A 24689-nucleotide genomic window follows, 5' to 3' on the forward strand; every position below is an offset into this window, starting at 1 on the left:
AGGCCCGAAACGTCAGCCTTTCTGCTCCTATGATGCTGCTTGGCCTGCTGTTTCCCCAGAACATTAGCTGGGTTTCTGGATTAACAGTCTAGCAATAATACCACTCGGCCATGGCCTACCCTACATGTGACTCCAGTCTCCATATCCACAGCAACGTGTTGGACTCTTAACTGCCCTCTGAATTTGCCCAGCAAGTCACTCAGTTCGAGAGCAATTAGGAATAGGCCACAAATGCTGGCCATGCTAGCAACACTCACATCCCCTGAACAAAAAAGAAACCGCTTCCTTTCTGACTTTTGCATAGGACTAAAAATTGAACCGAAAAGGCAAAAATTGCAAAATCTTCAAATGCTTTCTAAGGATTAGGAAAGCCTTTCAAAAGTTGATGTTTAAAAGCACACAGAGATTGAGCAGAGGAGAGATAGAACTGAAAACTTCACTTCTATCCCAAGGCTGTATTAACACTACAAAAGTTAGTGAAATCTGTCTTTAAAAAGTTGAATTATTGACTGTATAAGATTACATATTCATCCTGAATCATGGAGTTTGCTAACGCTTGACTACATAATCAGACTGTTCGTGTATACAGAGGGTGGGCAGTGACTAAAACTCACTGCCTGAAGGTGTGATAGAGGCAAGACCCCTCAAGGCATTTGAGAAGTATTTAGATGAGCACTTGAAAACCACAGTATACAAGTCTACGGGCCAAGTGATAGATGGATGTTGGATGGCCAGCATGGACATGAAGGGCCAAAGGGTATCTTTCCTTACTGTTATATCTCTCTCTGTCTTCATGTCATCCATTCAGAAATTTGAAAGGCTGGTAGACATTTGGATGAGATTGGGTTCTTATGGCACAGTGACAGTGCCCCTACCTCTGACCCAGGAGGCACAGGTTCAAGTTTCATCTGCTCCTGAGAAGTGCACTAACACATCAGAACAGGTTGATTAAAATTATCTACAAATAACAAGAAATAAGCATCTCACAAGAGGCATTTACAAAATAAATTAGGAGAGGAAGGATTTTGAGAAGGGTGGACTGAACAATGATAATTAGCGGATAAATGTGATACAAAACTAAGAATTAAAATCTGTAAGCAAGAGTCTAATAGCATGGATTACCACAACATTGGTTAATGTAGCTACTGCAGCGTGAAGCTAATGCATATGGAATGATAAACAATGGACATATGGTTGAAAACTACGATCATATGGTTGCCTTGGAAGAGATCAGATTTTCTAACAGCAAGAACCTAAGGGAGAATATGAAAACAATTGCAAAGAATGGTTTAACCGGAGATGATGTGGCGGAGATGGTTTGGAGTCATTCCCTTATACACCTAAACCTGAGATAAAGACATGAATTAACACAAAGATGAACAATGGACAGAAATGGCACACAGATAGGGGCACTCTCTGGGGACGACATCAATAGTGTTAAAGAACACAGCATTCAACTGAATCTACAAAATCAAAATGCTGAGGATGCTGCCAGTCTTAAATAAGGATGAAAAGGAAAAGGCTGCAAAAAGTTATCAACACTGGCAGCATCTGTGGAGAGAGAAATAGTTTGAATGTTTGTTTAAGAACGAGTTGGTGAGAAAGAGAAATTTCGGAGATTTGAAGCAGCTGAAAGGAGCAAGGGGAAGATACAATGAACAATGGAGAAATGCAGTGAGAGGGGGCAGGCCAGATGAAGTCAAGTCGTGAGATATTTTGTGATACAAAATAATCCATCACTGGGATGTGAGCTTTCATCTTTATCAAAGTATTTGTACCTGATGAGATACATCAGTCCAAAGATGTGCAGGTAAGGTGGATTGGCCGTGCTAAATTTGCTCATAGTGTCCGGGGATGTGCAGGCTAGGTGGATTAGCCATGGAAAATGTGGTGTTACAGGGATAGTGTGGGTCTGGGTGGGATGCTCTTTAGAGGGTCAGTGTAGACTTGATGGGCCGAATGGCCTGCTTCCACACTGTAGGGGTTCCACGAAGGTGATAGTTATGTTAACTCCCAAAATTAGATCTGGGCAATGTAGATCGAATATTTTTTTTACAGCTCCTGGTATATATTGAAGTCAAAGGCACTTTGGTGTCAGAGCTAATATTAACCTATTCAGTTACAAACTATTCAGTAGCGTGCTTCCATCAGTATGTTATGGCCCCAGTTAAGATGGGGTCTGAGATCTTTATAAGCTCAGATCACATGCTACGATACAGCCATGATCTCACAGGGATGTCTCCTGAAGGGTTACTACAAGCTAGATACGAGTCATAACATAACTGCAAGGGTCAAAAAAAACATCCAAATAAGGTGAGGATTGCTATACAAAATCCATCTTGAAAGGATAAAGGGGAGAAAGAAGAAAATCAACTCAGCAAAATAAAAGGGAAAAAATAAAAGCACACAGAACAAACTGAAATCAGAGGTTATGATCCAAGGTTCAATCCAGAAGGGTGTGGTTCAGTGACTAGGAAGGTAAAATGTAGATTCGGGTGAATCTCATGGTCGCCTCAAGCATGTGATGTATGATTGGAATAAAGAGGAAAAAAAGCAAAATGTGTATAAATCAAATGCTGATGTTTCTATATCCTGCAGTTTGCTTTTTTAAAATTGAAGGTACTTGCAAATGCAAATAGATTTGCTTTTCTGCAGGGATGATGAACAATTTCTGATTTCAAAAATATATATTGTATTGTGCATCTCCTAGTTATTTCTGTCTGCGCCCAGATATCTGACTATTTATTTACTTATTTTTTCACACTCTATCTCAGCAAGTGTGATATGCGCAGACAAAAAATATGTTTTCAGTTCATGACACTCGTCAATGCAGAGTGTTACCACTCAGATGCTACAAAAGTGAATTTAATTACAATACAGTCCACATACTTCATCGACTTCCTCCATTAGTTACATAATTATCTCAAGTAATTGCTTGCGTCCGATGAAACGTTTTTACTTCACAACATACTTGTGTTGGCAAAATTGGCTTTGGTTTATAAGATGTCTTGTGAAATCATGTAGCGTGGAGTTGCTAAGTTAATTCATCAGATCTTCATAGTGAAGGAAGTCAGTACACCCGGGTGTAAAATATATTTTCAATCAGACTTATAAAAACAAACCTTATTTATCTGTGATGCCATATTCTTTTAAGAGGTTAGTTTAAAGAGGTGCATTGAAATTATTGCTAAATTATGTTTGTCTGTATTATCTTCTTATTCATCTAACCTTTTACCCCTAAAAACTTCCAAGGTATCTTCCAATTCTGGCCTCTTGTGCTTCCCTCATTTTAGTTGGTCGCTGTGTCTTTTGCTATCGACACCTCAATTCAGTAGTCTCCAGCCTTTCTAAGCACAAGATTACCAGAAGGATGTGGAAACTTTGGAAAGAGTGCAGAGAAGGTTCACCAGGATGTTGCCTGGTCTCCAGGGCATTGGCTATGAGGAAAGGTTACAAAGACTAGGATTGTTTTTGCTAGAAAGATGGCGGCTGAGAGGAGACCTGATAGAGGTCTACAAAATAATGAGGGACATAGATAGGGTGGATAGTCAGAAGCTTTTTCCCAGGGTTGAAGTTTCAATTACAAGGGGGCACAGGCTCAAGGTGAGAGGGTGGAAGTTTAAGGGAGATGTGCAAGGGAAGTTTTTCATGCAGAGAGTGGTAGCAGCCTGGTATGCACTGCCAGAGGAGGTGGTGGAAGCGGCACATTGGGGACATTTAAGAGGCACCCACTTGGGTATGTGAATAAGGAGGGAATAGAGGGATACGGATCGAAAAATGGCAGGTTTGTTTTTAGATTAATTAGGGCATGATGGTCGGCACAGGTTTGGAGGGCCGAAGGACCTGCTCCTGTGCTGTACTTTTTCATTTGTTCAAGATCGCTCTTGGAATTTAAGTGCAATTCGGGATCTACCCTAAGAAAATACAGAACAAACAGTTTGTCCGTTATAAATCTAAAACCAAGAATATATAATTATTCATTTTGTCCTCTATTCACAAAGCCTCAGTGTGACACCTATGACTGCACATTATCTGCCATTGCCTTGAAGTCTGGTTTGTAGTTTGAAGCCGCTAGTTGTATACAGCCCATTAAATGGTTATCTCTGAGACAGATGCAATACTTGGATTTGATTATGGGAGAATGTGTCTCACAGGAGGCAGATGGAGCCAAAGTAAACAGGATGATAGAAATTGGCATGTTTTCCTTGATGAGTCCCAAAAAAATCACTGTCCTTTGATCTAACTTTCAGCTCAATATCATTTTACATCGCGCTTATCTCTATTGCTTGGTAAATCAAAGAACAGATGGAAATTGGCAATGGATCCAGCAGTATGATGATTGACATGTGCACAGCGAGGAAACATGGACAGCTGCTCAGGTCAACTGTGAGGGATTCTGTGATCGACCAGCTAATTGTGATCCACATGAAGGTGACCATGCCCCAAAATCATGAAATCGTCTTCTTAAATTCCTTCGACTTTCTACTTTGCTTTTATAATGCTCCTTAAAACTCTCTTCTTTTGGCCTGGCTTTTGGTCATTCATCCTGTTAACTGTGATTCTGTGTCAAAGTTTGTTAAATGTGATGCGGATGTGAAACCTCTTGGGGCTTATTGCTATGTGAACGCAGCTACGGAAAGGCGAGTTGTTGTTGTTATCTGCATTTTGCACACAATCTTTGCTGGCGTTCCCATGATCTGTTGATGTGGAAAACTCAGTTTGCTTCCCTTCTTGAATATGGGTGTCACTGGCAAGACCAGTATTTATTGCCCAGTCCTTGAACTGGGTGAACTGCAGAGCCATTTCAGAGGCCAGTTAATAGCTAACCACATTGCTGTGGATCTGGGAGCAGACTAAGTAAGGACAGCAGAGTTTGCTTCCCTAAAATACATCAGGTTTTATGACATTCAATGATAGTTTTAGGGTCACATTACTGACAGCAGCCTTAAATTGTAGATTTATTAATTGATTTTAAATTCCATGGTAGGATTTGAACCTAGACCTCCAGAGCATTACAGAATTACAGAATTGTTATGGCACAGAAGGAGGCATCTAGTCCATCGAATGTGCACTGGTTCTATTATCTAAAGTTAATCTCCTGCCTTTTCCTCACATCCCCGGACACCATTTCTATTCAATTAATGACCTAATGCCCCTCTTGAATGTCTCACTTGAACCTGCCTCTACCATATTTCCAGGTAATGCATTTATCCCGAACTGGTCACTGAGTGAATAAGTTTCAGAGATAGTAGGAACTGCAGGTGCTGGAGAATCTGAGATAACAAGGTGTAGAGCTGGATGAACACAGCAGGCCAAGCAGCATCAGAGGAGCAGGAAGGCTGACGTTTCGGACCTAGATCCAGCTCTACACCTTGTTAACTGAGTGAATAAGTTCTTTTTTATCACATCACTTTAAATCTATGCCGTCCCGTTATGTTATTTTTTTGACCAATCGCTCATGATTTTGAAAACCTCTATCGAATCTCCTCTCAGCCTTGTCCTTTCTAAGGCAAACATTCCCAACTTCTTCAATCTATCCTCATCACTGGAGCTTCTCATTCCTGGAACCATTCTCATAAATTGCTTCTGAACTGTCTCCAACTGTCTTTCCTATAATGTGGCTTCCACAAATGGACTGCAACACTTTAGCTGAGGTCTAACAAGTGTCTTGTACAAGCTCAACAACACTTCATATACTAAAAAAAAAGAACTGTGGATGCTGGAAATCAGAAACAACATCAGAAATTGCTGGAAAAACTCAGCAGGTCAGGCAGCATCTGTGGTGTTCTGAAGAAGGATCACTGAACCCAACATATCAACTTTGCTTTCTCTCCACAGTCGCTGCCAGACATGCTGAGCTCTTCCAGTCAATTTCTGAAGTTGTTTCAACAACACCTCCTTGTTTATGTCCTGCACACCCCTATTAATAAAGCTGAGAACACTGTATGCTTCATTAACTGCTCTCTTTAACTGTCCTGCCACCTTCAGTGATCTGCACACTTATGCACACAGATCACTGTGCTCCTCCACTCCCTTTAGAATTGTACCCCCTTCTTATATTGCCTTTCAGGGTTCTTCTGACCAAAGTTTATAAGTATACGTTTGTCTTCATTGAAATTCATATGTCACCTACCCACCCACGGTCTCTGGATTATTAGTCTAATCGCTTTACTTTGGTGCCATCAGCTCCCCTTCAGGTGGTAGGACCCATTCTCTGGGTCAAGTATTGGACAGAATCAGATTATCAGGTCAATAACAAGCGAGTGTGGTATGGAGGGTGTTAATATATTGTGTAGCATCGATGGGAATATTAAACCACAAGAATCTTGGTCTGAAGGGCATAATCTCAGAATAAGGGGCTCACACATTTAAGACGGAGATGAGGTTGAATTCCTTCTCTCAGAGGGTGGTGAATCTGCAGAATTCTTCACCGCAGAGGGCTATCGAGGCTGGGTCATTAAATATATTCAAGGCTGAGAGATTTATAATTTGTGAGGGAATCAAGGATTTTGGAGGAAAGGAAGGAAAGTGGGATTGTGGATTATCAGATCAGCCAAGATCGCGTGAAATGCTGGAGTGGACTTGATGGGCTGAATGACCTACTTTTGCTCCTACATCTTATGGTCATGTTTACGTTGTCCTGATGGCGGCCCTAAAAAGCCAAGAGGCCTGGCCAACATTCCTCACTGAAAAAAACACGACAGCAGAACCAGGTTAATATTCCAATGTTGTGTGCATCACTTTACTGTGCAGATTAGATGCCTCGTTTGCATATATAATAGTCACATAATGCACTAGGAAAGCGAGCTCATTGAGGCATTTCAATGTGATGAGGTGCAACGCAAATACATAATTATCGTTTTTATAATGTAGTGCACCAGGAGCATTCCTTTCCCAACATGATTGACAAGGTGCTTGTCACTCCCCTAAGCAAAATGGCACCTCATCACTGTTGGGGGAGGCTTGTCATCCGCCACCATTTTGACTGTTGCGCTTTCAAATGTGCAAAAGCAATGCAGAGGATCATTAACAGGGGTGACTTTCCCCCGAAGGGCTGGTGTCTGATCCAGTCATTGATTCCCCAATATGGGCCAACCATGTAGCACAGTCTATCTGGCTGAAACAATGAAGCACGCGTGGCAAAACTGCTCAATTTTCCTGTGCACTCAACTGAAGAAAGGAAGCCTAAAAATCAAAACAGTTCTGCATTAAAAAAACAACTATTGAGAAGAATGAGAAACTCTCAATATAAATATTCATGCAGACTTCAATTTTTTGACAGTGAAAAACAAGCAAGGGAACAAAAGGTTGCCTCTTGCAGGGGCCATCAACATATTTGCCTCATATTTCCTGCATGCTCACTTGGAAAGATACACAGATTCTGCAGCGGAATTATTTGAAATAACTCAGCTTAAATGACATTGTTCACTTTGAATGCAGATTTCCTTCAGTGTTTCGGCACAAGGTGAGGAGTCGAGTTTTTCACAGAATAAACCATTGCTGTACTCTAATGATTAGCTCCATTATTAAAGGGTGCAAATGATACACAGAAACTCACGCTCAACACAAATCCTCAAACACATGGACACTCACACACACACTTACATGCTCACATGAATACATATACACGCACTCACCGACATGCACACACATACACACAGAACCCCTCACACACACTCATTTACATGCACACACTTTCAAACACTTGCACACATACACACAATCAGCCACAGTGACTTACATGCACACATGCTCACACATATTCACACTCATGCACACTCATTTATGTGCAAACACACACATACATGCACAAAGTCTCACAGACACACACAATAATTTACATGAAAACACACATTTACAAACACATGCATACTCTCACACACACACACACACACACACGCACGCACAGACACACACAGACACACTCACTCACTCAGATTCACACACTCACACATCAACACACAAAAAACAGATTAATTTTATCAACTTTCCTTCAACAAAACTATGTTAAAGCATGAAAGCAAAACCCGTCTTGCTTTCATCCCCTAACCTAAAATAAAACTTAGAAAAATACTTTTGTGCTGAAATGCCTAATGTTTTAAAAATTTGTTTATGGGATGCAAACATTTGCTCATGGACTGGCCAGCCTTTAATGCCTGTCCTTAATTGCCCTTGTATAGGGGCTAGTGTGCACCCTTCTTGAAATGCTGCAATCATTGCAGTTCAGGGACACCTACAATGCCCTTGGGGAGGGAATTCTAGGATTTCGCCCCAGTGACAGTGAAGGAACGGCGATATATTTCTAAGTCAGGATGGTGAGTGGCTTGGATGAGAACCTACAGCCGGTGATGTTCTTATGTATCTACTACCCCTGTCCTTGTTGATAGTAGTGAAAATGGACTTGGAAGGTGTTGCATAAGGCACTTTGGTGAATTACTGCAGAGTAAGTAAATGCATAATAATGTGGATTCTGGGGATCTGAAACAAACACAGGGTGCGAGGGAAACTCTGCAGGTCTGGCAGCATATGAGGAGAGAGAAACACCGTTAATGTTTCAAGTCTGACTCTTCTTCAGAATGATGTGGAGGTGCTAGTGTTGGACTGGGGTGGACAAGGTCAGAAATCACATGACACCAGGTTATCGTCCAACAGTTTTATTTGAAAACACAAGCTTTTGGAGCCTCACTCCTTCTTCAGATGAGGCTCTGAAAGCTTGTGTTTTCAAATAAACCTGTCGGACTATAGCCTGGCGTTGCATGATTTCTGACCTTCTTCAGAATGGAAACAGGTAGGAAAATGTTGTTTGTTTAATCCTTCTGACAGAGTTGGAGAAGGGGCAAAGGGAACAGATGGTGTGGAGGCCCTGTGCAAAATGCCGCTAAACGGGGTGTAAGGGAAATAAAGATGTAAAAAAGATGTAAATTCAGGTATGGAAGGGTGAAGGTGGGTCCTCTTAGTTGGGAGCAAAGTAAACAAGACACAAACAAGAAAAGGCCATGAGTGACGCAGTAGGGTTGGAGAAAGGAATGTATGAAAAATGGAGGACAGCTGTTTTGATTCACTTTTGTGACAATAAAATAGCATTTTCTTCTTTTTGTCTGTGGCTTATGAAGGCTTTGAAGTTGTGGGAAGCGAGATTGTGAAAAATTGAGTCCTAGAAGTTGTAAAATGAAGTGTTGTTCTCTGAGCTTGCATACGCTTCATTGGAACATTGCATCAACCCTCACAACTGCCTGACCTCATGACGTCAGTCCTCTATTTTTGGACTTGAAACGTTGACTCGGTTTCTCTCTCCACAGATGCTGCTAGTCCTGCTGATACCACGGAAGGATTTGAAAATGAAGACGAGAATTTTAATATGAAGGTGATAGAACAAAGGAATGGGCTATTCCTGGCTGGGAGAAAGTTGAATTCTGACACAGGTGTCTGAAATGCAGGATCTTTCTCTCCCTCGACACCAGCATTCCACAGCTAGATGTAGAGTACAAGATTCATAGAAATAGATTTCACGGATAAATTTACAGCTGGGACAATTCAATAGCACAACAAAAGCTCCTTAGGAAACACAATGGGCTTGTAAAAAAATTAACATAAAAGTGAGCTCCTTTGATTCGCTTTTGTGATAAGAAAAATGGCATTTTCTTCTTTTTGTCTGTGGCTTATGATTGAGTTTCCGAAAAGTTCCATTTAAAAGTGTAGTGTCTGTTTCAATCCTTACATACAATAGATATTAGATGTACCATTACTCACATTATCATCAAGTCTGGTCTGTCCACTGATAAGAAATGCAAATAAATAGATTAATCCATTCAAATGTCAATGAAGGAAAAATTTTTTTAGGGAGGAATAGACACAGTGCGGGGGTGGGAGAGAACAGAATCTGACGAATATACTCAAGTCATAGCTGATTGCAAGCATGCATTGACTTGTTACATTTGCCACCCTCCACCAAATAATCCTTCACTTTTCATTTACCCCTTGTCCTAGTTTTGGGAGCAGAGTTGATAGGAACAGTCCAGTGTGTCTTTTTTATAATTATTCTTATTATCAGTTAAAATGTCAGATAGCAGATTTCAGCACCATGGCCAGCAACCAGTGTCCAGATTCGTCGTTCCAACGACCTGGCAGAGCATTTTAAACCGTTGAAGTATTATTCATTTAAAAGAAAAACCCTCTTTTTTTTACCCAAAAGATTTGGTCTCAAAAGCTCAAATTTTACATGAGTATATGCAGCAATAACTAAAGCATAATTGGCTGGAAGTTTTTATTTTCCTTTGAGCGCACTTGACAGCAATCAGTAACTTTGCATTCTAAATTTGTAAAGTATTGCAATGTATTTACAGAAACAGAGACAATTTTATTCACTCACACTACGTCAGTGTCCCTGGCCAGGCCAACGTTTATTGTCCATCTCTTCTTGCTCAGAGAACGGTTAAGAGTCAATCACATTGTTGTGGGTCGAGAGACCAATCTAGGCCAGACCATGTAAGGAAGGGAGTTTCCTTCCCTGAAGCACATCAGTGACCCGAATGGGTTTTTCTGACAATTATCAATGGATTCTCAGTCATCATTGGAATCTTAGTTCCAGTTTCTTTTCATTGAAGTCAAATCGACCATCTGCCACAGCAGGATTCAAATCTGAGTCCCCAGAACATGAAGTTAACGAAAGACATAGAACCTAAGAGCAGGATAGGCCATTCTACCCCTCATTATAAACATGGCTGGTTGTTGAGAAAAATATCCTAAGCCCACTCTCCCCCAAATCCCTTGATCCTTATAACCATGAAAGCTATACCTACCTCCTTCATGTTTGAAACAGGGCAAAGATAGTAGTTAGTCCATTAGATCCAAGCCTGTCATTTTGCTTCACCTGAAATTCCTGTCCCATTTCATCTGATATCCTTAACAAATCCTTCTATTCCTTTCCATCTCATGCATGTATCCAGCTTCCCCTTAAAAATAGTTATGTTATTCAACTCAATCAATTCTTGGGCTAGCAGGTTCCATATCAAACTACTCTCTGGGTATAGAAGTTTCTCTTGAATTCACTACTCGATGATCTCCCATCAATGGAAACATCTTCCCTGCACCTAATAAAAGCAAAATACTGTTGATATGAGAAATCTGAAACAAATGCAGAGAACGTTGGAGAAGCGCAGCACTTTTGGTAGCATCCGTGGACAGAGAAACTGAGTTAATGTTTTGAGTCCAGTGAGACTCTTCTTCAGAACTTTCTTCTGTTCTGAAGAAGACTTGCACCCAACTTGAAATGTTAACTTGGTTTCTCTCTCTGCAGATGCTGCCCGATCTGTGTTTGTTCCCTATCCCCACCCTATCTGCCTATCTGTTTCTCTAATCCCAAAGGTTAATACACATACTTCCTGTTGACTCTTCACGCATATGGGCAAAGCACTGTAGTGGTTTCCATTGTTGCGTGCAGGATGACTAAGCAGGAGGCTCTCCAGCTCTTGCTGTCTGCCATCAGCTTTATTGGAAGAATTTACAGACTGACCAGCAAGCTGTTTGAACACATTTCAACAGGTCCTGACCGAGGACTCAAACCCAGAGCTTCTGGGGTACCACCACTGTGCCACAGGACCTCCCTGAGTCATAGAGTTATGCAGCATGGAAATAGACCCCTCGGTCCAACAAAACCCAGTCAAATTTAACAGTATATCGTGGTGTGTTTCTGCAATGCAAAATATAGACTGAAGGTGAATGGTAGTAATGTATTCACATATTTGAAAGCAGATCATATTGTTCACTGTGTTGTTTGGTAATTATTGCCCACCCCAATGATGGATAAACCAGCTAGACTCGACTGAGGGATCTGGAAGGCTGGGTTTCTTCCTGGTTGGGTCAAGATAACCCGATGTTGGCAAACTAACATGCAGAGAGTGGTGGGATTTGCTTCTTAGTTCTCTTTGGATCATCCAGGGCAATGTAACCCATTGCAAAATACGTCAGTGTAGCTTGGCTTTGCTGCAGCAAAAGCAAGCAATCAAGCTGATGGAGAGGAAGAGAAGTAACTGATACAAAAACTCATCCCTAGTCTCATAAATCAAGTATAATAAATACGCGCCACGAGATGTGACAGTCGGTTAAACACCCATTAGGTGCAAAGTCACATATGTTTCCCCATTCTTTCTGCATTTTGACAGTGGTAGAGTGAATCTGAGATCTATTTCTAATATGTTTGTGTCCTTCATAGCTGTTAACGTAACAAGTATGTGGCAGATGTTCATTCTCTGTTAAATTGTGATTGGCACTTGGAGGTTTACTCGACTCAACAGTGGCTTGTCTGTGCCTAGCTAATGAATAAAACAAGGTTGCTACCTTCAACTCCTATAATAAAACAAGGGCATTAATTTCGCTTCTCCACATTACTGACCTTTGAAATATAAGCGGTGCTTTGGGTTGACATTGTGTTAGAAACCAGCAAGTAAAGAAGAAGGAGACGGCAATAGATACAAAGAAAAAGAAAGGGTGTCTTATGTTTCCATAGCAGCACAACACCTCGCAAAATACTTCAAAATTAATGAAGCACTTTTGAAGTCGGAACATGGCAGCCAATTTGTTCACAGATAGCTCCCACCATCCGCACAGGCACAATCTATATTCTTCAGTATGGCTTGAAAAATAAATATTGATCAATATTCACTAAAGTTTTATAGTATACATACATTTCGGAAAAGTCAGATGTTATACCCTGTTGTTATAGCATGGTTTGTACCACATTATGACAGTCTTGTGGCTAATGTGTAGAGAGCACATTTCGAAGTCGAAAATGCATTTTAAAAAAGGGGTAAAATATGATTTCTTCTTTTTTACTTTGATCTGGGAAAGGAATTTTTATGAATACCTGACAATCTGGAGCCATCTCTCACCAGGAGGCAATTGCCTTTTATAGATTCATACTCATTCAGCATGGAAACAGACCCTTTGGTCCAACCAGTCCAAGCTGACCATGTTCCCAAACTAAACTTGTCCCACTTGCCTGCATTTGGTCCATATCCCTCCACACCTTTCCTGTTCATGTACTTATCCAAATGCCTTTTAAATGTTATAACTTTACCTGCGTCCAACACTTTCTCTGGAAGTTCATTTCACACACTAACCAGTCTCTGTGTAAAAATATTTGCCACTCATGTCCATGTTAAATCTCTCCCCTCTCACCTTAAAAAGTATGTCCCCTAGCTTTGAAATCCCCTACCCTGGGGAAAAGATCCTTGTGATTCACTATATCTATGCCCCTCATGATTTTATAAACGTCTATAAGGTCACCCCTCAACCTCCTACATGCCAGTGAAAAAAAATCCCAGCCTATCCAGTCTATTTTTATAACTCAAACCCTCTATTCCTGGCAACATCCTGGTAAATAATTTCTGAACCCTCTCCAATTTAATAATATCCTTCCTATAGCTGGGCAACCAGAATTGGACACAGTACTCCAGAAGGGGCCTCACCAATGTCTTGCATAACCTCAACATGATGCCCCAACTCCTGTACTCAAAGGTCTGAGCAATGAAGGCAAGCGTCCTAAACATCTTAACTGCCTGGTCTACCTGGGGTTGGTTAGCTCAGTTAGAGACAAAAAAAAACTGCAGATGCTGGAATCCAAAATAGACAAACAGGAGGCTGGAAGAACACAGCAAGCCAGGCAGCATCTGGAGGAAAGGAGAAGTTAACGTTTTGGGTATTACCCTTCTTCAGGACTGGGGAGCTGAGGAAGGTCACGTGACTGTAGTAGTGGGTTTGTTTCATGGTGTGGTTGAAGAGCTGAAGGACTGCAATGGTCACAGCAGTACGGCAGTGAGAAAGGGACTCACTCTGAAGGATGTAGAGGACTTCTTCAAAGTGGGCATCCTTTGAAGAGACGTCAGAGTGGTATAAACTTGGTTAGAGACAAAAAAAAACTGCGGATGCTGGAATCCAAGGTAGATAAACAGGAGGCTAGAAGAACACAGCAAGCCGGGCAGCATCTGGAGGAAAGGAGCAGTCAACGTTTTGAGTATTACCCTTCTTCAGGACTCAGTTGGCTAGACAGCTGGCTTGTGACGCTGACAGTGTGGGTTCAATTCCTGTACCGCAAGGTCACCATGAAGTTCTTGCCTTCTTAATCTTACTGCCCTGTCTAAAGTGTGGTGACCCTCAGCATTTATGAGAGAGCAGTCCTCTGGGACTATGGGGCAATTTTACTTTCCCTTGCAATTAATCAATTTCATTGCCTAGTCATGGGAACTGCGATCATAAGTTGAGCAGGAACTTTGCCGAATGACTTGGAGAGGGTCTGAGTCCGAGTTGAGGTTCAGCAGCAAGACTTATTTGACTTAAAAAGTGCATGAGTCATGAGCTTCAGAATTCAGCTCAGAGTCAACCACATTGCTGTGGATCTGAAATCACATATAGGCCAGATCAGGTAAGGTCAGCAGTAAACTATACATTAGTGAGCCAGATGGATTTTTTTCTGACAATTGACAATAGCTGCATGGTCACCATTAGATTCTTAATTCCATACTTGCATTCAATTAAAATTCCGCGATCTTCCATGGCAGGATTCAAAATCATGTCTATTGCCTGGATCCATAGTTTAGTGATAATACCAGTGAGTCACTGCCTGCCCAAAATAGAATTAGATTAGAACAATTGGCATTTGTTTGTTTTTACATTCATTCACAGGATGTGGGCATTAATGACCAGGCCAGCATTTATTGCCCATCTCTAATTGCCCAGAGAGCAGTTAAGAGTGAACCATATTGCTATGGGTCTGGAGTCACATGTAGGCCAGACCAAGCAGTTTCCTTCCCTAAAGGACATTAGTGAACCAGATTTTCCCACAACAACTGACAACAGGAACCACTGGACTCTTAGTGCCAGATCTGATTAAATTCAAATTTCATTTTCTGCCATGGTCCCCAGAATAACTATCTGGATTAACAGGGTCTCGTGATAATACCACTGGGCTATTAGCTCCCCAGTTACAGGTATCAACTTCCACTTGTGGAAGAGTCCAAGGTTAAAGTCAGCACCTTACACAAAAGGGAGGAAATTTACAAATAGAAATGTTGTCAGCCAGGCCACTTTGTGCGCCAGGGATATTTAATTAAGATCCTTGATTTCATTACCTGCTGCTCCACAACTCAATTTTATTTTGGTCGGTTGGCATGTAATTCAGCGTCAAATGCTTTCTCTGCTCTTCTGCACCTACCAGATTGACTTGCAAATTAAAAGAATACTCTTTGCAGATCAATAATATTTGTTTCAATTGGATTTACAATGAGCCATTATCACAGTTTGATAAGTCATTTGTGTCCTCGACATTTGAGTTATTTGTGACCAAGAGAAAAATCAAATTAGATGGCACACTGCCAATCATATACACAATGTTCCCTCCTGGCAATGATCGATATAGTGAATTTCAAGAATCTATTTGGATGTTGACACGTTGGAAGCTCATGTAGAGAAGCAGCCCTGCTGGAAAGCACCTTCTGATGCAAACATCTAAAGAGCCCCTGTATGGCAATGATTTCTATTAAGAGATGTGTGATTTACCAACATTTTGTTGTAAACTGTCCATAGAGTCAAACAACATGGAAACAGACCCTTCAGTCCAATCGGTCCAAACCGACCATGTTCCCAAATTAAACTAGTCTCACCTACCTGCATTTGGCCCACATCTCTCCGAACCTTTCCTATTCATGTAATTATCCAAAAGTCTTTTAAACATTGTAACTTTATCTGCATCTACCACTTCCTCCAGCAGTTCATTCCAAGCACGAACCACTCGCTGTGCAAAAAAGTTGCCCTCATGACCTTTTTAAATGTTTCTCCTCTCACCTTAAAAATATGCCTCCTAGTTTTGAACTCCCCCACTCTAGGGGAAAGGACTTTTGCTATTCACCTTATCTATGCCCCTCATGATTTTATAAACCTCTATAAGATTGCCCCTCAACTTCCTACACTCCAGTGAAACAAGTCCGAGCCTGTCCAGTCTATTTTTATAACACAAACCCTCCATTCCTGGCAACAGCCTGGTAAACCTTTTCTGAATCCTCTCCAGTTCTTTCTATATCATTCCTATAACATGGTAACTGGACCTGCACATAGTACTCACCAACGACCTGTCTAACCTCAACATGACGTCTCAACTCTCACACTCAAAGGTCTGAGCAATGAAGGTAAGTGTGCCAAACATCTTCTTAACCACCCTGTCTACCTGTGACGCATATTTCAAAGAACTATATATTTGAACCCCTAAGTTTCTCTGTTCTACAACACTGCCCAGGACTCTATCATTAATTGTATAATCCCTGCCCTTGATTATATCAAAATGCAACAACTCACATTTATCCAAATTTAACTCCATCTGCTGCTCCTCAGCTCATTGACTCAATGTTTTCTTTATTCATTCTCGGGATGAGGGCATCGTTAGCTAGAACAGCATTTGTTGCCCATCTCTAATTGCGCTGAGAGCAATTAAGAGTCAAACACATTGCGATGGGTTTGGAGTCATATGTAGGCCATGCCAGGTAATGATGGCAGATTCCCTCCCTGAAGGACATTAATTAACCAGATTGGTTTTTCCTAACAGTCAACAATGGATTCACCAGACTCTTAATTCCAGATGTTTTATTGAATTCAAATTCCACCATCTGCCATGGCAGGATTTGAATCTGGGTCCCCAGAACATTACCTGGGTCTCTGGATTAACATTCCAGTGATAATACCATTAGGTCATCAAGATCTCCATATAATCTTACATAACCTTCTTCACTGACCACTCTACCACCGTTTTTGGTGTCATCCACAAACTTACTAACCATGTCTCATATGTTCTCGTCTAAATCATTCATAGAAATGAAAAAGAAAAGTGGACCCAGCACTGATCCCTGTTGAACACTGTCTGAAAATCAAGCTTCCACCACCACCCTCTGTCTCCTAATGTTTCTAGTCATACTGTCCTCAAGCAATTGATAAGATAGCCAGATACCCATAAAACATTAGAATTGTTAACATCAACAAACAAAGCAGAATACATCCCTGGATATTTTGACACATGGCCTCTGATGTTCAATAGTCCCAACCTGGTCAGTCATTTTCCCCTCATCAGCCATTACTTTTTATACATAACAAAACAACAGGGAGTGCATATAGAGACGGAAGGAATTTTCTTTAATGTCTCTACAAAATTTCTGGAAGATCTTGCGGGTAAAATCTCTGTCTCTGAGCCATAGCTTCTAACATTGCGGAAGAGGAGAAACTGATGTGGCAGATGGGAACAAAGGAGTGGGAGAGGCAATTAGAGCTAAAACAGTGGACATCATGATAAGATCATCACAACTTGAACTTGTGAATCTCAAGCATTTGCTGTGATTAATATTATTAAATATTAATGCTGTAACCAGTGATAATAACGTTATACTTAACATTCATACAAAGCTGTACTGCATTAAAACATCTCAAAGTGATTCAGACGATGAATTGCCTTTGAAGTGCAATGACAATTGTTATGTAACATAATGAGGATAGGATCCCACTTCAGTAATATGTTCTTGCTCCCATGTGCTGAGTGAAGCCAAAGATCAGTAATTCTGAAGGAGATTACACACTGCCTCGGGACCCAGTTGAGCACTCACTGCATCGTGATGCCTAAGTGAAGTTGCATGCTTATCGAGGAGTCGTGATGGATGAGTGGCTAATGTACTGACATTTCAATCCTATTTGCAAAGAATCCCCGCTCTGTCACTCTTAGATCCTTCTTACCTAACCCTAATCCTAACACTCAACCTAATCCTAACTCTCATCCTAGCCCTAACCTTAATCCTAACCCTACCTCTAAAAACTCATCCTAATCTGAGCCCTAATCATAACCCCAACCTTCATCCTGACCCTAACGCGAATTCTCACCCTAACCCAAACCCTCATCCTTACCCTAACTCTAACCTTAACCCTCATCCTAATCCTCATCCTAAACCTCCTTTTTTTTTACCTCTCTCTGTAACTCTAATGTCCTAAATCCCTCCCACAAAGTTTCTGCACACAACTTTCCTCATGCCTTGCTGCTTTCCCAGGCTTACAGCTTTCCCTTTCTTCTGGCATCCAACAAAGGGACCCAGGACCCATTACTGCCTCACCATGAGGAAACCATCCCATCGTATTTCCTCACTGACCTTCCCACCCAGGGCTGCTGTTTTCAAAAAGGCAGTTCACCTCCTTCTTGAGGGCAAGTCAGCATGGGCAACAAATGCTGACCCTATATCCTATGAAAGAATACGAAAACCTCATTCTTTTCCAATCCATTTCTGCTCTGTAGATCTCACTGTGGTGCAGCCGTCTCCATGTCACACATAAACTCCTTGTTCTTTTAATGTTGCTCAAGTACGCCAACTTTTATTCAAGATACCTTCACTGTTTGCTCCCTTGTATTGGATAGTTTCTCATCCTCAGCAATTTCAACCTCTGGCTCAATTAATTATAGTCTTTCTCCTCAGAGTTCACTGTTCTCCAAGCCTCTGTTAATCACACTCTGATATTTGCACTGTGAGGGAGAGGAAGGGAGGTTAGTTCCAAATCCACATACAAGCCACCCATTTGAACTTGACAACTCCCATGACCACCACCCCACCCCACCCCCGCAACAATTCAAGGATAAAAGACATTCCTGGTCACTTCTTTATCTTTACACACATTCTGTTTCCACTCAAAGAACCACTTCTTTATACACCGAGAAAACAACCCTCCCCCGGTTCATCTAGAACTGTCTTCTCAAATATCCTGTTGCCAAACCTTTGGCCTTCTATTCACCACATTTCTGCAGCTCATGACCAGCTTGAGCCACACTTAGACCCCATTAAAAGGTTAACTCTTGCTCATGTTGGCCTTTTAGCCAGGAAGGCACTTGACTCCATTCTCTGACATCCAAGGGACACGGACTTGAAACAGAAAGCCAAAGAAATGGTTTAGCTATGGCCCACCACATCCCATTAGAACGTACAAAAATCTTCAGGTCCTGCACTCATCCACAAAATTCGCTCAGCATATTCCAGAACCATACTGAAAACTAAACCCTGCTTTCCTTTCTCTGCTGAAAGCGCTCTGCCTAAGGCCCTCCATCCTACTTCCAGCAAGGAATGTCTGCATTTCTTTATCCATACATCTGATATAGAACATAGAACATAGAACTGTACAGCACAGTACAGACCCTTCGGCCCACGATGTTGTGCCGAACTTTTACCCTAAACCTCAGACCTATCTAACCTCCACCCCTACCTTATACGATCATCCATATGCCTATCTAATAGCCGCTAAATGCCCCTAATGAGGCCGACTCCACTACCCTCTCCGGCAATGCATTCCACGCCCCAACCACTCTCTGAGTAAAGAACCTACCTCTGACGTCTCCCTTATATCTACCTCCACTCACTTTAAAACTATGCCCCATCGTAATAGCTACCTCCACCCTAGGAAAAAGTCTCTGACTACTCTATCTATACCTTTGATCATTTTGTACACCTCTATCAAGTCACCTCTCAACCTTCGTCGTTCTAAAGAGAAAAGCCCTAGCTCTCTCAACCTTTCCTCATAAGACCTTCTTTCCATTCCAGGCAACATCCGGGTAAATCTCCTCTGCACCTTTTTCAACGCTTCTACTTCTTTCCTGTAATGAGGCGACCAGAACTGGACACAATGCTCCAGATGTGGCCGAACCAGGCTTTTGTATATCATCCAATCAGTTGCCTCTGTCACTACCCTCCCTTCGACTAGTCCACCGGCCAAACCTCCTCCATGTTCTCTTTGGTCAAGTCCTGAATTTGATTCTTAATTTCTCTCATGCCCCTTGAGCCTAGCTTCCCCTGATTAGATGACTCTTTTCCGATTAACCTGCTGCCCTGGTTGCCATGTGAGAGAAGATTGCTGTCTTTCTCAGGTGATGCTGCTCTCTCCTTTAAATCTGCCATCGTCAACTCTTCCCCACAAACAAAATACAGAAACATCAAAAATAAATGAGCAGGAATAGGCCATTTGATAAGATCATTGCCATTCATCGAACTCAGTATCCTGTTCCCTCTTTCTCCCATACCTTTTGACCTCTTAACCCAAAGAATTATATCTAACTCCTTCTTAAAACATTCAATGTGTTGGCCTCAACCACTGGCTGTGGCAAAGGATTCCATAGGCTCACACTCTCTGGCGAAGGGATTTCTCCTCATCTCAGTCCTAAATGGCCTACTCTATATCCTTAGACTGTGAGCCCTGGTTCTGGGCTCCCTGGTCATCAGGAACATCCATCCTGTTATTACTCTGTCTAGTCTTGTTAGAATTTTGTAGGTTTCTATGAGCTCTCCCCCCACTTTTCTAACTTCCAGTGAACATAATACTAACTGATCCAGTCTCTCATCAAATGTCAGTCCTGCCATCCCAGTGATCAGTCTGGTAAACATTTGCTGCACTCCCTCCATAGCCAAAACATTCTTCCTTATATAAACATAGATCCTAGAATCCCTTTAGTGTGGAAACAGGTCCTTTGGCACAATGACCCACAGAGCATCCCACTCAGATCCATCCCCCAAATCTACACACCCCTGAACACTAACAGGCAATCTAACCTGTGCATCTTTGGACTGTGGGAGGAAATCCACACAGACAGTTACCCAAGGATGGAATCGAACCCCAGTCCCTGGCACTGAGCCACCGCGCCTTCCTGGAGACGAAAGCTGCACAGAATACTCCAGTTGTTGTCTCACCAAGGCACTGTACAATTTCATTCATATAACCACCTCTAATGTTTGTGTCCTTGAAAACTACCACCTCATTTCCAAACCTCCTTTCTTTTCTCGACTAGGAAGGATGTTGTGAAACTTGAAAGGGTTCAGAAAAGAATTATACAGGTGAGCCAGGGTTGGAGGGTTTGAGCTACAGGAGGAAGCTGAATAGCCTGGGGCTATTTTCCCTGGAGTGGCAGAGGTTGAGGGGTGATCTTATAGAGGTTTATAAAATCATGAGGACCATGGATAGGGTGAATAGTCAAGATCGTTTTTTCCAAGGATAGGGGAGTCCAAAACTAGAGGGCATAGGTTTAAGGTGAAAGGGGAAAACATTAAAAGGGACCTAAGGGTCAACTTTTTCACCCAGAAGGTGGTGCGTGTATGGAATGGGCTGCCAGAGGAAGTGATGGAGACTGGTACAATTAAAAAGCATCTGGATGTTTTTTTTTAAAATTCATTAACAGAATGAAGGCATCACTTATTGCCCAGAGAACAGTAAACAGGCAACCACATTGCTGTGGGTCTGGAGTCACATAGACCAGGCCAGCTAAGGATGGCAGTTTCCTTTCCTAAAGGACAGTAGTAAATCAGCTGGGTTTTCCCCTAATGATCAACAATGGATTCATGGTGATCATTAGATTCTTAATTCCAGATATTTATTGAATTCTAATCCCACCACCTGCTGTGGCAGGATTTGAACCCAGGTCCCAAAATGTTATCTGAGTCTCAGGAAAAACAGTCCAGTGATAATACCACCAGGCCATTGCCTCGCCTATGAGAATGAATAGGAAGTGTTTAGAAGGATAGGGGCCAAATGCTGGCAAATGGGATGAGATCGATTTGGGATATCGGGTCAGCATTGGTGAGTTGCGCTGAAGGGTCTGTTTCTGTGCTGTACATCTCTATGACTCTCCAAAGTGCTTGAACTTGTTGTCACTGTGGCACCCTAATCTGCCTCACCATTGCTAAATTATAAAGCTCCTAATGCACCATCTGATACTGCATCTGCAGAAATTTCTTTCAATTAAATAAGACTGAAGCCATTTGGTCTTTGGTTTGATAAATTCCATTCCCTACCTATCCACTCAATCCCTTTCATTAGCATCTGTCTGATGCTGGAAACAAGGGAACAAAATTTTAGATAAAGCATTTAAATGTTTTGTTTGAGAAAAAGGATGCAGACATCTGCCACTACAAGTGCATTTATTTGCATATTTTTTTAAAAAGTCTTCTCTCATCTTGTACTAAATGCAGTTGAAAGGAACAGGGGAGGTAACAAGCTGGTTCAAGTATAAACCTCATCAGTATGTAAATATATTCTAATTCAGTAAACAATTAGGTAGTTATTCAGTTCAGGACACATATAATGATTCTTGCTGTTATAAAGATAATAGCGCCCTTGAGTGCGAAAGAAGACCACCATATCTGGTTGACAAGCAGATCGTCAAACTCTGAGGTAATTAAAACTTTCCCCAAAACCTGCGCTTCTGGCATGGTTTGAATTATGAAATGCTGGCAGATAAAGTTCAAGAGATTAAAGGTTTACAGTTAAGGTTTTAATCAGTAACAACACATAATCAACACAACGCATTAATGTGTTATACTCAGCAAAACAGGCCGTTTCCATTAATGGTTCGAGCTATGTAATTCAGGGATCAAAGTGTGAGCCTACTTTCTCAGCTAAGAATGAAAAGAATGAAAATTTGTTGAGCATGAAAGTATGTACCCTGATTCACATTAATGATGGCTGTGTGTGTGTATGTATGTGTGTGTGTGTGTGTGTGTGTGTGTGTGTGTGTGTGTGTGTGTCTGTGTGTGTGTCTGTGTGTGAGTGCATGTGTGTGGGTGTATGTGTGCGCGTGTGTACGAGTGCATGTGTGTGTGAGCGTGTGCGTGTGTGTGTGTGTGTCTGTGTGTGTGTGTCTGTGTGTGAGTGCGTGTGTGTGGGTGTGTGTGTGTGCGCCCGTGTGTGTGTGAATGTGTGAGTGTGTGTGTGTGCATATATAAGTGTGTGTGTGTGTGTGTGTGTGTGTGTGTATGAGTGTGTGTGAGTGTATGTGCGTGTGTGAGAGAGAGAACCAAAGTTTGTCAGTCCTTAATGAGAATCAAAAGCTTCTGTGTTCCCAAATATACTTCAATCAAGTCTGCTGTGGAGTCTTACGTCACAAAAGGAGGCCATTCTGCCCAAATGAAGAGCTATCCAAGTACTACTTCCTTTGTTCCTGCCCCATAACCCTGAAATATGTCTTCAATTGTGCTGAAATCCATTTTTCTGTTTAAAATCATTATTTAATCACACTTCTGCGAAGTACATTGTGAATGGGAAGAATGAGAGGTGACAATATTGAAAGAGGGCTTGACAGGGGAGATGCCTAGGACTGTTTTTCAGTTGTGGGAGTGTCTCGGACCAGAGTGCATAATCTCACTGAGGAGGCAGCTATTTAATGATGTGGAGGTGCCGGTGTTGGACTGGGGTGGACAAAGACAGAAGTCACATAACACCAGGTTTTCTGAAGAAGGGTCTAGGCCCAAAACGTCAGCTTTCCTGCACCTCTGATGCTGCTTGGCCTGCTGTGTTCATCCAGCTCTACACCTTGTTATACCAGGTTATAGTCCAACTGGTTTGTTTGAAATCAAAAATTTTCGGAGCGCTGCTCCTTCGTCAGACACAAAATTGAGCCTGTTCAACAATAACACACTCACTGAATCCCAGACTGAATCTGACTTTCTCCAAGGACACGCAGCTCCTGACTTCACAACAGCCTTGGCCCAAACATGGCCAAAAGAGCTGAATTCCAGAGGTGAGGTGAGAGCCCCTGACATCAAGGCACCAGAGTCCCTAGCAATACTGAAGACATTGGAAATCGAGGGAAAATTCTTTGTTGGTTGGAGATAGTTGCGGTCATTTTAGTCAGTCATTTCGGTCCCAAAACATCTCTGCAGTGGTGCCTAAGGGTCATGACCTAGATCCTACATCTTCAGCTGCTTCATCAATGACCTTCCTTCAACCTTAAGGTCAGAACTGGAGATGCTCGCCAATTATCACACAATGTTCAGCACCATTCGCGACTCCCCAGATGCTGAAGGAGTCAATGTTCAAAGGCAGCAAGACCTGGGCAGCATTTGGGCTGACAAGTATCAAGAAGCATCCACACCACACCATGCAAGTTCAAGGCAATGTCTATCTCCAACAATCATCACCCCATGACATTCAATGCCATTACCATCACTGAAATCCCATTCTATACATCCTGGGATTACTACTGGCCAGAAACTAAACTGAACCAGCCATATAAATACAGAGGCTTTAACAGCAGGTTGGAGGCTAGGGATTCTAGCAATCTAGAGATTCTGGCAATAACTCACCACCTGACTCTCCAAAGCCCATCCACCACCTGCAAGGCACAAATAAAAAGTAGGATGGAATACTCTCCACTTGCCTGGATGAGCACAGCTCCAACAACACTCAAGAAATTCAACACTGTCCAGGACAAAGTACTCCACTTGTTTCCAATCAACATCTATCTCTTTCAACATTCACTCCCTCCGCCATCTGCAGTAGCAACAGTATGTAGTATCGACAAGAAAACTGAAGAAACTCACTGAGGCTTCTTCAAGCCACCTTCCAAAATGTCTGACCTCTAACCCCGAGAGAGCCAAAGGGAGCAGATGCAAGGGAATGCCACAACATGCAAGTTCCCCTCCCTATAACTATACACCATCCTGTCTTGTAACAATATTGCATTTCCTTCGCTGTCGGTGGGTCAAATCATAAAGTTCTTTCCCTAAATGCATTGTGGATGTACCTATGCCCTATGGACTGTAATGGTTGAAGAAGGCAGCTCACCAACACCTTCTCCAGCACAGCTAGGAATAGGCAATCAATACCGACCTTGCCAGTGGTGGCCACATTTCATGAGCAAA

The 24689-nt window shown here is 42.0% G+C and overlaps 1 protein-coding gene across 1 annotated transcript in view; it reads right to left on the reverse strand.

The window, feature by feature from the left end:
• nrxn3a (neurexin 3a) overlaps positions 1–24689 on the reverse strand; it is a 1856693-nt gene that overhangs the window by 689716 nt on the left and 1142288 nt on the right. Inside the window, 1 exon segment of the mRNA XM_048600025.1 lies at positions 14604–14613. Coding sequence (XP_048455982.1) covers positions 14604–14613 — 10 coding nt within the window.

Source organism: Rhincodon typus, chromosome 8 (genome assembly GCF_021869965.1).
Source record: "Rhincodon typus isolate 14 chromosome 8, sRhiTyp1.1, whole genome shotgun sequence".
Lineage (NCBI taxonomy): Eukaryota > Metazoa > Chordata > Chondrichthyes > Orectolobiformes > Rhincodontidae > Rhincodon > Rhincodon typus.